This window comes from Xenopus laevis, chromosome 9_10L (assembly GCF_017654675.1).
Source record: "Xenopus laevis strain J_2021 chromosome 9_10L, Xenopus_laevis_v10.1, whole genome shotgun sequence".
NCBI classification, from domain to species: domain Eukaryota; kingdom Metazoa; phylum Chordata; class Amphibia; order Anura; family Pipidae; genus Xenopus; species Xenopus laevis.
In genome coordinates, this window is record NC_054387.1 from 24719489 (window position 1) to 24733340 (window position 13852).

General features: G+C 41.2%; 1 protein-coding gene across 4 annotated transcripts in view; it reads left to right on the plus strand.

The window, feature by feature from the left end:
- Positions 1 to 13852, plus strand: part of LOC108700975 (ras-related C3 botulinum toxin substrate 3) — a 116255-nt gene that overhangs the window by 98628 nt on the left and 3775 nt on the right. For 2 of the 4 annotated variants that reach the window (XM_018235049.2, XM_018235050.2), the window contains exon 5: positions 5599 to 5758. In XM_018235049.2, the coding sequence (XP_018090538.1) occupies positions 5599 to 5758 (160 nt within the window). Of the gene's footprint in view, positions 1 to 1160; positions 1368 to 5598; positions 5759 to 13852 lie in introns of those variants that run through there. The other 2 variants (XM_041577518.1, XM_041577519.1) reach the window with 2 other exon arrangements.

The following is a 13852-nucleotide window of genomic DNA, read 5'->3' on the forward strand; positions in this document are numbered from 1 at the left end:
ATATCTACAATGCAAAAAGAGACTGGCAGAAAGGGCCCTCATTTTGGTCCATAGCAGAGGAACAGGCGGGAGGAGTGGGGATTCTGTTTAATGGTGACAGGCACATTGAAGTTAAGAGGTTGGTGGAGGTTAAAATGGGCAGGTGTTTGTTACTTGATATTAAGATAGAAGGGGAAGATCTAAGATTAATTAATATGTATGGGCCCCAATCAGTGGTGGAGAGGAAGGAACTCATAAGAGAAATGAGACAATATTTGCACACCTCAATGCCAGTCATCCTAGCCGGGGATTTCAACCAAGTGACAGGGCCAGGGGATAGATCTGGTATGTATAGGAAATATGAGGGAGCATTTCTCAATGAGGTGGTTCAAACAGCAGGGTTGGTGGATGTGGCTACTGAAGGGGGTAGGAAGGCCAAGCACACGTATTTTTGTGGCTCCCGCAGTAGTAGAATTGACCAGATTTATATTAAAGCTGGTGCTCCTTTTTCAGGGGTTAAGGAGATTGAAGTGGGGTTTTCTGACCACTTGGTTCTTTTCTTTGAATATGGGGTATCAGATAGTCTGGGGGTTGGTAAAGGTCTGTGGAGGTTAGGTTCAGAAATACTAAAGGATGAGGAACAAAAACCCTTTTGCGAGTTTGTTGTACAAAATATTCTGTCGAAAATGATTTTTTATGATTCACCAACACAGTGGTGGGAAGAGGCCAAGAGGTCATTTCGGGCTTTCTTCAAGTCCCTATCTGTTAAAAGGGAGGGAAATAGACAATGGCAGTACCAGTCCTTGAGAAAGAAGCTGGAGTCCTATATTTCGGATGGGGTGGTGGGGGAAAAAGTGACCCAGTGACCCAGTTAAAGAACCAAATGAAGCAGTATCAGTACAGCCGCCAGAGGTCTCTGGTTCTTGAGAGGGATTCTGGGATGAAAATTTCCCCAGATCCTTTTAGGAACTGTAAAGAGTCAGTTAAAAGGAAACTGGTGAGGGGTCTCATTGACTTCCAGGGTAAAGAGCAAAAGACAAGGGAGGGAATACTGGAAGTCGTGAGATCCTACTATGCTGCTTTGTTTGGGGAGAGAACTTTGGAGAGGGAAAGGATGACAGCTTTCTTAGAGACGACCCCAGGACCTGACACAAATAATTTGGATTTTTCCCCCTTGACAGCTAAAATCACGGAGGAGGAGGTAAAGTTGGCGATAGAGAGTCTGCAGAATAAGAAAGCTCCAGGTCCGGATGGCTTAACATCAGAATTCTATAAGACCTTTAAAGATCTGTTGGCTCCGGCACTTGTTGAGGTGTTTAACTGTTGCTTAGAGGAAGATGACCTCCCGCCATCTATGCAGTTTTCCTCTTTGATTTTGCTGTCAAAAGGTAAGGACGAGAAGCATATTGAGAACTGGAGGCCGATTGCCCTGCTCAGTACAGATAGAAAGATTCTCGCAAAGGTTATTTTCTTTCGTTTAAGTTTATTTTCAAGCACTTTATTGTCTGACTGTCAGTTCTGCACGGTGAAGGGGCGGAGCATTTTTGGAGCTGTCTTTACCATTAGAGAGGCTCTGGAATTATGCAAAGCTCAAAGGTGGGGGAAATACTTTCTGTGTTTAGATCAGTCAAAAGCCTTTGATAGGGTGAATCACCAGTACCTATGGGCTGTTTTGTCTAAATACGGTATCCCGGGTCAGTTCATTAGTTGGATAAAAGTTTTGTACAAAGGGGCGAGAAGCTTCCCACTGATTAACGGTTGGCAGGGTGAAGACTTCCAGGTTGGGGCAGGAGTAAGACAGGGGTGCCCTCTGAGTCCTTTGCTGTATGCATTTGCGTTAGATCCTTTTCTTAGATCGCTGCAGGAAGGTAACTTGGAGGGTATCTGTGCACCCAGTGGTCAGCACCTGAGGTTGGTGGCCTACGCGGATGATGTGACAGTGGTTATCTCAAAGCCTGAAGAGGTGGAGAGAGTCTCCTGTTGCATCAGAAGCTACTCAGAGGCCTCAGGGTCTCTAGTCAATAGTGAAAAGTCGGAAGCTTTGTGGAGTCTGGAGGAAGAGCCCAGTTTTGAGTTAAGAACCTTCCCTGTTGCCTCCTCTCAAGTTAAAATACTAGGGGTTAAATTTGGGAGGGAAGATAATTCCAGGCTAAATTGGGAAGAGAAGTTGGATACCGGTTTGGCAAAAGTTCATCGTTGGAAAGGGTGGAAGCTGACCTATAGGGAAAGAGTTAACCTTATTAAGACTTTTCTGATCCCGTTGTTTTTGTATGTGTCCTGTGTGTTCCCTTTGCCAGAATCTTTCTATGCTCGAGTCTATAGCTTATTCTTCCAGATGATCTGGGGGAATAGGCTAAACCCAGTCAAAAGAGGGGTAACGTTCCTGCAGAGGAAAGAGGGAGGTTTGGGGATGGTCTGTCCTGTGACCTTCTTTGGTGTCATGTTCCTAAAGTTTAACTTTGGGGGTCTGACTCAAGGAACAAGCTCCCTGTGGGAAAGTTGTATCAGGTCTTGGGCATCGTCTTTTATCGTGGACTGGTTGCAGGGCGGTAGGGCGAAAGAGGTCCGTGTAAGACAGAGCTATTTCCCACCACACATTGCCCATGCCCTTAAGCTGATAAAGAGGTGGGGCATTGGGGCAGCAGAAATAACATCAACCCCAAGGAAGCAAATCTATGCCAGGGTACTAACATCCTTCTTTACTGTCCCACTGACTATAAGAGACTGTACCAGCAAAACACTGGAGGAGATACTAAAGTATTTAAACAGCGTGAGACTCCCCCCAAAACTGTTTGATAACTCCTGGCTGACACTGCAGGGCAAGTTGTATGTGCGGGGCAACATGAAATATCTGAGTCATGTAAGAAAAGAGTGTCCCTGGGGGTGTGGGGTGGAGGAGAGTCAAGAGCACTTTTTGGTGGATTGTTCGGTGTCAAACAGTTTATATGAGGGTGTACTGAAGGTGTTGGGTATTTATAATATATGTGCTAATGACTATGCAGAAAGAGCCTATGGGATCATTTATAGGAAGCACCGCTATAACCAAGAGACTGTATTTATTATACTGTCAGTCATTCGATACCATCTGTGGTCTATCCGATGTATGAAAACCTTTGGGAAAGACAATCAATCAATAGACCAAACAATAAGTAAAATCTTAAGGGAAATTGTGTTTATTAAAGTCAATGAGATTCAGAAAAAAAGCTTGAATGAAAAAAATTGGTTGAACTTTGATTTCTCTTGGTCAAATTCTTTGTAAATAATGTACATATTGTAATATAATGTCATTTTGATATAATTTGAATTTGTTATGCTTTGTATTGTTTTTATTTTAAATAAAAATCCCTATCTGATCCCCATTGTAAGCAGCAGTCCTGTCCTGCTTTATGGCAGCTGAGATTCTAGCTATCTGTATAACAGAACATTCTGTCCCAGTGGCTGCACAGATCCTATCTGATCCCCATTGTAAGCAGCAGTCCTGTCCTGCTTTATGGCAGCTGAGATTCTAGCTATCTGTATAACAGAACATTCTGTCCCAGTGGCTGCACAGATCCTATCTGATCCCCATTGTAAGCAGCAGTCCTGTCCTGCTTTATGGCAGCTGAGATTCTAGCTATCTGTATAACAGAACATTCTGTCCCAGTGGCTGCACAGATCCTATCTGATCCCCATTGTAAGCAGCAGTCCTGTCCTGCTTTATCGCAGCTGAGATTCTAGCTATCTGTATAACAGAGCATTCTGTCCCAGTGGCTGCACAGATCCTATCTGATCCCCATTGTAAGCAGCAGTCCTGTCCTGCTTTATGGCAGCTGAGATTCTAGCTATCTGTATAACAGAACATTCTGTCCCAGTGGCTGCACAGATCCTATCTGATCCCCATTGTAAGCAGCAGTCCTGTCCTGCTTTATGGCAGCTGAGATTCTAGCTATCTGTATAACAGAACATTCTGTCCCAGTGGCTGCACATATCCTATCTGATCCCCATTGTAAGCAGCAGTCCTGTCCTGCTTTATGGCAGCTGAGATTCTAGCTATCTGTATAACAGAACATTCTGTCCCAGTGGCTGCACAGATCCTATCTGATCCCCATTGTAAGCAGAAGTCCTGTCCTGCTTTATGGCAGCTGAGATTCTAGCTATCTGTATAACAGAACATTCTGTCCCAGTGGCTGCACAGATCCTATCTGATCCCCATTGTAAGCAGAAGTCCTGTCCTGCTTTATGGCAGCTGAGATTCTAGCTATCTGTATAACAGAACATTCTGTCCCAGTGGCTGCACAGATCCTATCTGATCCCCATTGTAAGCAGCAGTCCTGTCCTGCTTTATGGCAGCTGAGATTCTAGCTATCTGTATAACAGAACATTCTGTCCCAGTGGCTGCACAGATCCTATCTGATCCCCATTGTAAGCAGCAGTCCTGTCCTGCTTTATGGCAGCTGAGATTCTAGCTATCTGTATAACAGAACATTCTGTCCCAGTGGCTGCACAGATCCTATCTGATCCCCATTGTAAGCAGAAGTCCTGTCCTGCTTTATGGCAGCTGAGATTCTAGCTATCTGTATAACAGAACATTCTGTCCCAGTGGCTGCACAGATCCTATCTGATCCCCATTGTAAGCAGCAGTCCTGTCCTTCTTTATGGCAGCTGAGATTCTACTGTATGTTGTATCTAATAGTGAATGAAGAGAAGGTTATGTAGCTGAAATAGATCTGGCAAAGCAAGGCCAGAAAGTCACACAACATGGGGCATCATGTTCTATGAGGAAGGATGCACAGAATGTGAGGATGGTAGACAGACTGTTTTTAAAATACATTAAAGGGGTGGTTCACCTTTAAGATAACTTTACATATGTTATAGAATGGCCAATGCTAGGCAACTTTTCAATTGGCTTTCATTATTTATTTTTTATAGTTTTATAGTTATTTGCCTTTTTCTTCTGACTCTTCTTTGCAGCTTTCAAATGCATAAAGCTAATGTTCTGTAATGCTACAAATGTATTTGTTATTGCTACTTGGCATTCCTCATCTTTCTATTCAAACCCTCTCCTATTCATATTCCAATCTCTTATTCAAATCAATACATGGTTGCTATGGGAATTTGCACCCTAGCACCCTAGCAACCAGATTGCAAATTGAAGAGCTGCCGAATAAACAGCTAAATAACTCAAAAACCTTAAATAATAAAAAATTAAAACCAATTGCAAATTGTCTTAGAATATCACTCTCTATATCATACTAAGTGTTATCTTAAAGGTGAACCACCCCTTTTTAAGTACATTTTGTGTGGATGTGCTCCTTCTACACATGATACAATATGCTTGTGGATATAGCAAAGCTGTGTAGAAGGTAGCATTAACTAGGATGAGTTGAGGCAGGGGGGGCCCAAATGTATTTTTGCAGGGGGGCCCTGTGACTTCTAGTTACGCCACTGCACTGAGGAATGTGCACCAAGTCTCTACAGGAGAGATAATCGTTGTGCTGACTACTTTTCCAAGATTCAACAAACACCCCAACCATTGCATTAAAATGTTGCGCACATTTGAGTGTTGGGCTTAAAGTTGCACAAAACAATTAATGTAAATGTGTAATGTGGTATGTAAATTGACACTCTATTTATCAACAGTGGTACCCAGAGGTTCGGCATCATTGTCCTAATACACCTATCATTTTGGTGGGTACAAAACTGGACCTTCGAGATGACAAGGACACAATTGAGAGGTTGAGGGACAAGAGACTGTCACCAATCACATACCCACAAGGTTTGGCAATGGCCCGGGAAATAGGTGAGTTGAATATTATAGAGCAATTATATTCTGCGGTGTCTCAGGGGCTGCTGCCGCATGAGGCAGCAAAACCGATGCCGCCCCCCTTGCTACATGCTTTCAATTTTTAGCGTCAGAGCGGGTCCAGTGGGGGCTGTATCGCTAGTGCAGTGAGCTTTTTGCTGCCCCTGGTAAATGGCCACTCCATGCCGTCTGAATTACGTAAGCTATAGGCCTTGGTTTTTAAAAAAATGCAGACTGCAGCATAGATACAGCAATGTGGCGATGGCAGCTTAGGCAATGGCAACTTCTGCTAGCGTATTTAGGTGGCGGTAAGCTTTTTTAAAAATCGCGCTGAAAACTTGGCGAAGATCTGCATGTGTGTCCAAGTCCATAGTAAAGCATAGATAAATGTAAAGGGGTATTTCTACTTTAAACTAGATTTTATTATAATATGAAATGCATTATTTTAGTGACTTTTTAAGTGGTCTATAATTTTATAGTTTTTTTAATTATTTGCCTTCCTTTTCTGGCTCTTTTCAGCTTTTGAATGGGGGTTACTGGCCAAAAAAAATAAAAGCTGTGTAAAATAACTTGTAACGTGTTTAATTTTATGCCATGCGAACACCAGATTTTTGGCGGAAGTCACTCTAAGGGTTATGTTATAACTATAACATCTACAGTTAGGCCCATAAATCTTTGGACAGAGACAACTTTTTTTCTAATTTTAGTTCTGTACATTACCACAATGAATTTTAAATGAAACAACTTTCAGCTTTAATTCAGTGGGTTGAACAAAAAGATTGCATAATAATGCGAGGAACTAAAGCCTAATGCCTCACTTCATTTCAGGGGCTCAAAAGTAATTGGACAATTGACTCAAAGGGGCAAATTCACTAAAGGGCAAATCGGCTAACGCTAGCGCAAATTCGCCAGTGTGACGTCATTATGTTACTTCGCTGATTTACTAACGGGTTCTGGCGTAAATTCACTAGCGAAGTGGACCTACTCTAGTGCTACTTCGCACCCTTACGGCAGGCGAAATTGCGCTATGGTGAAGGGATGTAACTACACTAATTCACTAACTTGCGCATTTTACTGAACGTTACCTCTTGCGCTAGAATTGCCTTCGCCACCTCAGACCAGACGAAGTGCAATAGAGTAGATAAGGCTTGCGTCAAAAAAAGCTGGCGTCTTTTACTTTTTCAAGGATGATAGGCTGAAAAAGATTGTAAATTTTTTTGGGGGTACTATCCTTCCCCCCTACATTTCCTAACATATGGCACCTAAACTATACAGTGGGAACATGTATAGGACAAAATAACAACTCTATTTTACTTTATAAAGCTTTCCCAGGCTTGTGTAGTGTAATGTACTTGCTAATACATATACGTCCATTGTACTTTAACTTTGCGCCGGATGCAAATAAGGCATTGCTAGCTTAACTTCGCTTTGCTTGACTAATTAATGCTAGCGCAACTACGCTACCTTTCGCCTCCCTGAGCGCAACTTCGGATTAGTGAATTAGTGAATTAGCGGCGCCCTGGCGAAACTAGCGTATTTTTGGCACTTAGCGAATTTGCCACAAAGGCTATTTCATGGGCAAGTGTGGGCAATTCCTTTGTTATTTCATTATCAATGAAGCAGATAAAAGCCCTGGAGTTGATTTGAGGGGGATGCTTGTATGTGGAAGATTTTGCTGTGAACAGACAACAGAAAAAAAACAATCCGAGAAATTACTACAATATTATGAGTGGCAAAATCTACAGTTTGGTAAATCCTGAGAAAGAAAAAAGCACAGGTGAACTCAGCAACACAAAAAGACCTGGACGTCCACGGAAGACAACAGTGGTGGATGATCTCAGAATCATTTCCATGGTGAAGAGAAAACCCTTCACAACAGCCAAACAAGTGAACAACCCTCTCCAGAAGGTAGGCATATCAATATCCAAGTCTACCATACCACTGCATGAAAGTAAATACAGAGGGTGCACCTCATAAGCATCAAGAATAGAAAGGCTAGATTGGACTTTTTGCTAAAAAAAAAAAACATCTAAAAAAGCCAGCACAGCTCTGGAAAAACATTCTTTTGACAGATGAAACCAAGATCAACCTCGAAGAATACCCCTAGAATGTGTCAGGAGTGCCCGTTGACTCTCCCCTCTCCACATGGGCCAACGCCGGCATCTTGACGCTGGCGTGATGGCGTCACGCGCCCGATGTGACCTTTGAAAATAAAAGGACTTTCAGGTCATGGGTTCGATGCCCAATTATAGGAATTGCTACCTTCGCTCCTGGGTGTTAAATTATTTCTGATTGTGTTGCTGGACTTTAACTCTTGCCTGAACCTGTTCCACACCCTTGCTGCCTGCCTTTTGAACTTTTTGCCTGAATTTGACTACGCTTATGCCTGACCCCTTTTGGATACCGCAAACTTGGACTTTAACCCTGAGCTTCCTCCTTGGTTCGGACTTCTCCCGCTGGGAGCCGATAGGCCCCCTGACAGTATAATTGAGCCATGGACCCCACTTAGGAAGCTGATGTCAGAAGAGCTCTCCGGGGATTGGTGTCCCACATGGAAGATTATGAATCTCAGCAGATCCACATTGGGCAAGTACTTGATACTCTATACTCGCTATAATGGGGATCCTCAAGCCTGCAGAGGTTTTGTGACACAATGCCTGATCCAGTTTGAGTTTCAAACCTTGCAGTTCTCCACTGAACAAGCCAAGGTGGGGTATGTAATGTCCTGTTTGGAGGGTAAATCGCTAGAGTGGGCCACACCTCTCTGGGAGAAGAATTCTCCTCTGACCTTTGATGCCAAAGCTTTTCTCCAAGCTTTCTGAACAATGTTTGATGCCCTGGGTCTTGTCACTAATGCCTCTTCACGCCTCCCTCAGATCCGGCAGGGTAATCGTAGTGCTAGTGAGTACGCTATTGACTTTAGAACTTTGATGGCTGAAACCTGCTGGAACAACGAGGCTTATGGAGAGGTTTTTTATCAAGCAGACTTAAAGATGACCTCGTCTCCAGAGATCTCCCTGAGCAATTGGAAGACCTAATTGCCCTTGTCATCAAGGTAGACACCCGACTCTGGGAGCACCAATCCGATAAGGAGTGTAATAGAAGATTCCTACCTGTCCTGGCACCACACTTTCTGAGAGCGCTCCTTACTGCTTCTGTTTCTTCTCCCCTTGGAGGAATCTACGCATCGGATGCACCTTTCCGAACACGAGAAACTCGGGAGACGGCCGACTGGACTATACCTATATTGTGGCAGCAAACCCTATTTTGCCAATAAAATTTTTACTTCAGTGTGTGGGATCTCTGATTGGTTCCAGACATCACATGTCTCTGAATCCGGGTTCCTGGCCTGAGAACTCTCTTCTATATCACAACACTTAACGGATTCACTCGAACACGATTTCAAATTAAAATTACGTTGCTTTATTCATACCTTTAAAATTTGTATGCTAAGGTACAGTGCATGATGATCACCACTGACGCGTTTCATGCCCTATGGCACTTCCTCAGAGTGTTACAGATTTTCAAAAAGACACAACTTTATAGCAAGTCTAATGGCCAAACGATTTACATAATATGTTTCTTAAAGGTGTATTACACATATACAGACCACATTTAGTCTCGCTCCTATATCCCCTCGTACAATCAATAAGGTTTTTTTATATATATATGTATTCATAAAAACATCTTAAGTTATTAAAAGAACTCTTTTTGTTTTCATGTATGTTATTTGAACACTTTTGGGGATGTTTCAAATATTTAGTGGATGTTGGCTTGGGGGAAGCCTTGAATCATACTCTCTATAAACTATTCTATTCAATATAGTATCTAGTCTCCCAATCTTTATTTAAGCCAACTGGTTTTTCAGTCTCCAAAGCAAACATCCACCATGTTTCTCTCTTGTTAATTAATTTCTCCAAATCCCCCTTTCTTTTATCCAATCTGACATGTTCTATGCCTTGGAAGGATATACATTTATCATTGCCATTATGTTTGATCAAGATGTGTTCTGCTATAGCAGATGAGACATCCTTTCTCCCTATACTTGCTATGTGTTCCAATATCCTATCCTTCATTCTCCGCATTGTTCTACCCACATATTGGCAACCGCATATACATGTTGCCAGATATATCACATTATTCGTTTTGCAATTTATATAGGATTTACACTCATATTCCTTACCAGTAGCTGAACTCCTGAACCCCTTTGATACTTTTATATAATATCAAGCCTTACAGATCCTTGCTCCACATTTGTAAGTACCTGTATTTGTAAGCCAATTCGGTTTTCTATGTTCTCTTCTTTCAGGGAGCATACTAGGAGATATATGACTTGCAATTGATTTACTTTTCCTATATGTAAACCATGGCTATTTAATATTGAGTAAAGGGTCTGCACTGATCACATGCCAGTGTTTCATTATTATCTTTTTTATATCTGTTGCCTCATTGCTATAATCTGTCACAAAATAGACTTTTTCTTTATCTATTTTTTCAAATCTCTTATTTTTATGTTTATTTGCATTTTTACTGCTCTCCTTTAACATATAGTTTCGATCACTCAAAACCGCTCTATCATATGCTTTTTTTAGGGTTTCTATGCTGTATCCCCTCTTCGCTAGCCTATCCCACAAATCCATTGCCGCCCTCTGGAAGGCATCCCAAGTGGAACAAATCCTTCTCAACCTAAGGAATTGTCCAATCGGGATGCCCTCCAGAAGCGGCTCTGGATGATTACTTGTCCTTAGCAGGAGGGAATTTCTACTAATTGGTTTTCTAAACACATCTGTCACGATCTTACCTTCTTCTTGTGTAAACTGTATATCCAAGAATTCTACACTTTTTTTACTGATCTTATATGTAAATTCAATATCACATTCATTATTGTTGCAAAATGACACAAATTCATCTATCTGTTCAGTATTTCCCCTCCAAATAACAATCAAATCGTCGATAAACCTAAAATACTTAAATATTTGTCCATCCCATTTTGTTTTATCTCCAAAGATGTGGCACTCTTCAATCCATCCCATAAATAGGTTCGCATACGATGGTGCAAAACGAGCTCCCATTGCAGTGCCACATCTCTGGAGATAATATTGCCCATCATACATAAAGTAGTTATGGTTCAAGAGATACTGAGCAGATTCCAAGATGAATTCATTTTGTTCTCTTGAATAGAGTTTTGATTTACAAAGCCAAAAGTACAAGGCTTGTAGGCCTAATTGATGTTCTATTGAAGAGTACAAAGCTGTGACATCCAAAGTTAGCCAAATCATGTCATCCTCCCAAATAACATCTTGTAATTTAGTTATAACATCTCCACTGTCCTTTATATATGAATCTAAATTTATGACTATAGGTTGTAATAATCTATCCACATACTCTCCAAGGTTCTCATTAAGGGACCCCATACCTGCTATTATTGGTCTACCTTTAGGGTTCTCCAATCCCTTATGAACCTTGGGGAGTGTGTGGAAAATAGGAATTTTTGGATGCTCACACCAAATATATTCAAATTCCTTAGTTGTGAGTATTCCCATTGATTTACCATACTCTAAGATTTTTCTAAGTTTCACCTGAAACACCTTTGTTGGATCATTTTCCAAAAGTTGATATTGTTTCATATCCTTTAATTGATTCGTTATATCTGTCTCATAGTATACTCTATCTAAGATAACTATAGACCCCCCTTTATCAGATTTCCTTATGACTATACTTTCATTATCTTTTAGTAACCTTAGTGCTTCAAATTCTTTTTTTGTTAGATTGTTATATTGGCGTTTGTTTATGTTAGGATTTTCTCTCTTTTTAGAAAGTTTTTTCAAATCCTCACATATCAATTTATAGAAACGATCCAAAAAAGGTCCATTTTGTCCTATAGGGTAAAATGTGGATTTAGGTTTTAAATCAGTATGTACTATATTGCCTTCATTTGATGTATCCATTGCATTGGCATCCACTAGGTCTGCCAATACTTGAATAACATCCTGTGTGGCAAAATTTTCTCCATTATTTTCCATACCCTCTATCCTAGAATCACTGACATTAAGTGTATCAATTTGGCAGGTACTATCAAAATTCTTAAAATATCTTTTAAGGGATATAGATCTCATGAATCTATTAAGATCCACTATAGTAGAGAAAAGCGAGAAATGACTAGTTGGGCAAAATGTTAAGCCCTTATTTAACAAAGATCTTTCAGATTCAGTCAAAATATATGATGACAAATTAATAACTAAGTCATCTTCTTCAGATTTTCTTTGGACGTCAATTGCTACTTCTTCTTTTGTGTTTCCATATTTCTTAGACCTTTTCTCAGATTCACTTTTTTCTCTTTGATGGTTTCTTCTACTTCTATGTTTTCTTCCGGTTTTCCATATCTGTTCTGCTTCTTCTTTCCAGATTTTTTCGTTTTGCCTTTCACCTTTTCTATTTCTTTTACTTCCTGACTTGTATCTGCTTCGCTGTCGGTAGTTACTAAAAAAGTTACTCCTTGGGTTTCATCCATATCTCTTGTAGGTGTCGAACTTCGTTTTACTTGTTTTCTCCATTTATTCTGCTTTAACATCCCCAAAAGTGTTCAAATAACATACATGAAAACAAAAAGAGTTCTTTTAATAACTTAAGATGTTTTTATGAATACATATATATATATAAAAAAACCTTATTGATTGTACGAGGGGATATAGGAGCGGGACTAAATGTGGTCTGTATATGTGTAATACACCTTTAAGAAACATATTATGTAAATCGTTTGGCCATTAGACTTGCTATAAAGTTGTGTCTTTTTGAAAATCTGTAACACTCTGAGGAAGTGCCATAGGGCATGAAACGCGTCAGTGGTGATCATCATGCACTGTACCGTAGCATACAAATTTTAAAGGTATGAATAAAGCAACGTAATTTTAATTTGAAATCCTATTTTGCCAATGACTGTCCTGCAAAGCTTGGAAGATCTCCACACTCCGGTAGAACTGGCGAATGTTACCTGGGTGGCATCAAACCTGCGCCCAAAAATAATTCTCATTGATTTCTTGTGCCTTTACAGATTCTGTTACCTGATAAGACTGTAGTGTAGTCATGTACTTGGATGACATGTTAATCTTCTCCAAAGACTTGGAAAGTCACTGAACACAGGTGAAAGAAGTTCTCTCCCGTCTGAGAGAAAACTCCCTTTTTGCCAAGCTGGAGAAGTGTCTTCAAGGTGCCCAAGTTTCCCTTCCTGGGTTACATTATCTTTCATGAGGGATTCAAGATGGATCCTACTAAAGTCACTGCAATCCAAGACTGGCCTCTCCCCACGTGCACCAAGGCCATACAAAGATTTGTTGGTTTCGTTAAATAACGACTGTTTATCAAGGGGTTCTCTTCCCGTATTGCACCTGTCTTGGCTCTCATCCGGAAGGGAGGAAAACCTAATGCCTGGCCCCCTCACGTCCTGGAGGCCTTTCAGTCCCTCTTTGTTCTTACATACCGTCCTGGCTCCATGAATCAGAAGGCAGATGCCGTATCCCGAAGCATTGTCGCATCAGTGAATATCAAGAACCAATTGTTCCCCCCCACAAAGATCATTGCTTTCCTATTCCAGCCAGATCCTATCTGTTCAGTCCTGCTGAGACACCCATAGGCATGGTATATGTGCCACCCGAATTCCATATACCCATCCTTCAGCAAAGCCACGGTCCCAAGCAGGCAGGACATCCAGGTGTCCAAAAAACCTTTGAGCTTGTTAAGCGTCTCCTTTGGTGACGGAAAGATGTGAAAGACTTTCTCGAGGCCTGTGCCAATTGTGCCTCTTCTAAATCTAGTCATTCTCGCCCTAGCTGGCTATTGCAACCTCTACCCATTCCTTCCCATCCATGGACTCAGTTAGCTATGGACTTTATTGTCAAACTGCCACCTTTCAAGGGGAACACTGTAATATGGTTAGTTATTGACCGCTTCAGCAAGATGGCACACTTCTTCTCTCTTTGTAAACTTCCCTCTGCCATTGAACTCTCCCAGTTATTCATTCAGTTTATCTTCGGATTTCCAGGGGAGATTGTATCTGACAGAGGTTCCCAGTTGTGTCCAAGTTGTGGCGATTGT